The sequence below is a fragment of the chloroplast genome of Gossypium hirsutum (genome assembly GCF_007990345.1).
Source record: "Gossypium hirsutum chloroplast, complete genome".
NCBI classification, from domain to species: domain Eukaryota; kingdom Viridiplantae; phylum Streptophyta; class Magnoliopsida; order Malvales; family Malvaceae; genus Gossypium; species Gossypium hirsutum.
In genome coordinates, this window is record NC_007944.1 from 5,001 (window position 1) to 7,500 (window position 2,500).

The 2,500-nt window shown below is 31.5% G+C and overlaps 2 protein-coding genes and 1 non-coding gene; 1 reads left to right on the forward strand and 2 right to left on the reverse strand. All coding sequences in view use genetic code 11, as the record gives it.

The window, feature by feature from the left end:
- Positions 1-241: 241 nt before the first annotated feature.
- Positions 242-1,379, reverse strand: rps16 (ribosomal protein S16). One transcript has 2 exons: positions 1,340-1,379; positions 242-468 (listed from the first exon to the last, which is right to left on the reverse strand). Exons 1-2 carry the CDS (start codon positions 1,377-1,379, stop codon positions 242-244), a joined length of 267 nt encoding a protein of 88 aa, YP_538917.1.
- A 588-nt stretch (positions 1,380-1,967) lies between these two features.
- trnQ-UUG lies at positions 1,968-2,039 on the reverse strand. The gene has a single exon. It is a non-coding gene; the product is annotated as a tRNA-Gln (tRNA).
- A 343-nt stretch (positions 2,040-2,382) lies between these two features.
- Positions 2,383-2,500, forward strand: part of psbK (photosystem II protein K) — a 186-nt gene continuing 68 nt past the window's right edge. The window contains exon 1 of the mRNA in view: positions 2,383-2,500. This exon is cut by the window's right edge and continues 68 nt beyond it. Within this exon, the coding sequence (YP_538918.1) occupies positions 2,383-2,500 (118 nt within the window).

Below are 2,500 nucleotides of genomic sequence, written 5' to 3' on the forward strand. Positions count from 1 at the left end.
ATCTTTTTTCTCTCTATTTTCTCTCAATAAAATTGGCTCAATAAAATCGGGTTTTGTTGTTATAGAACACGGTATTCTATATTTTATAGTAGCAATATTCTATAGTAGCAAAGGAATAAGAAATACGAATAATAAATTTTTTAAAAAGTCTGAATAGACCAAAAGAGGGGGGAGGAAATAATAAAGAAAAATTTATACAAAGCTAGATATGAATCATCCACACCCTCTTTTTTGGATTTCATTAAGTGAATTTTGTTTGATTAAGAGTAAGTTCTGTAAAAACCCCCGCCTTCTTTAAAATATCATGAACAGTTGCTGTGGGTTGAGCTCCTTTTTCAAGGAAATAGAGAATGGCGGGAACATTTAAATAGGTTTGATTATTTATCGGATCATAAAAACCCACTTTTCGAAGATCTCTTCCCTCTCTTCGGGATCGAACATCAATTGCAACGATTCGATAAACGGCTCATTGGGATAGATGTAGTTAAATAATACCCCCCCCCCCTAGAAACGTATAAGAAGTTTTCTCCTCGTACGGCTCGAGAAAAAAATGATTAATTTAAAGTTATGTCTATGTATGGAATTATAATGTATGGAATTAGCATGTCAAAAAGATCCATAAACCAGCAAATCAATTAGACATTTAACCTCGTCTTTTTTTTCGAAAAAAAAAAGAAGAAAAAAGCATTCGTACTCTCATAACTCAAGTCAAATAACTCTCAAAATGCTCAAAAAAAAACCTTAGGCATTCTTTTATTGAGTGGTCTCTAACCCCTTTTTTGTTTGTCTCGCTTAGAATCTATTTCGATTCTTCGTTTTAATCTAGTTGTTGAGAAAATGGAAAAGGGTATTTCCTTGTTCTAGGATCTTTTATCTTTGCCTTGAATCATTGGGTTTAAACATTACTTCGGCGATATTAAATCATTTCAAAAATGGCAGCAACATGCCCTTTTTTCTCTCTTTGTTTTTTCTATCAAAGAATCATATGAACGATTAATTCCCGCATGATACACTTTTGATCGAAAGAGTTTTACCAATTCCAACAACTTTTCTTTTTGATTTGAAAATAGTTTGAATCGGATCCTTTCGATTTCTATATCACAAATAGACTTACGAAGTTGTTCCAACTTATTGATTTCCATTAACTAACCCTAGATCCTTGCCCCTGAAAAATGGATGTTTCTCTTCGAGCTCCATCCTGTACTATTTACATTACAACCCAACAAAAAGACGGATTATAATAGAACAAAGGATGTCGAGCAAAAAGCACCTTCATTTCTACATAACGGAAAGTGGTGGGTTTTGACATCCACAGCTGATCATGTCCTTCAAGTCGCACGTTGCTTTCTACCACATCGTTTCAAACGAAGTTTTACCATAACATTCCTCTAGTTTGGAGCATTGATTCAATTATGGAATCATGAATAGTCATTGGTTCAGTCGATACATAGTAATCTATCTATACTTTCTATATGAAATCAATTTCCTTCTATATGCTATATGAAATAAATAAATAATTTAGGAAGAAAAAGCCTCAATAAGAATTCAAACTACCCCATATTGTATGATTGTCTGAATGCAATATTTTTTGATTTTTTTAAACTTTTATTATACTTTTCTATTCTAATTAAACTTTTCGATTCTAATAAAAAAAAAATCAAAATAAAGAATATCATTAATAATAATATTACGAAAATACTAATAATATCACGAATATTATAAATAACACAAATAAACTAATCTTTTTGAATCTACCGTGCATCTTCAAATAACCCGATAGATCAAATAACTCGGTAGAATAGATCCAGCAATCTCACAGTTGTTCGAGTGCCAATCTTAAGAAATCATTAAAAATCAAAAGCAAGAATCACATTTTCTCCAATACTTGACTGTTAGAAAGAAGGTTATTAAAAACAAAAAAAGAGCAATTTGGATATGGTTATTCTGATATATAAATAGAGTATGCTCTGGGACGGAAGGATTCGAACCTCCGCATAGCGGGACCAAAACCCGTTGCCTTACCACTTGGCCACGCCCCATTTAGATTTCTATTTGAAACTACTAAACACTAATATGGTATTCCTTGTTCGTCAATTCCAGTTCCAAATAGCTATAGCTATGGAATAGATTCTTGTTACGATTTTTGCACGTATGGATAGAGAATTAAATCGAATTTATTGATCATTACATAGAATTCAATTAAGATATTGTATGAAAGTATGATTTCTTCTATTCTCTTGTAAGAATTGAAGGCTTTTTGATTGGGTGAGTTCAAAGAAGTATTGTTTAGTCTGCCTTATTTTCCTTTCTTCATTTTTTTCCTTATATCAAAAAACATATTAATAACTCAATCAAAATTATCTCCAAGAACAAAATTTTGTTATGCTTAATATCTTTAATTTGATCTGTATCTGTTTTAATTCTGCCCTTTTTTCGAGTAGTTTTTTATTCGCCAAATTGCCCGAGGCCTATGCTTTTTTGAATCCAATCGTAGATTTTA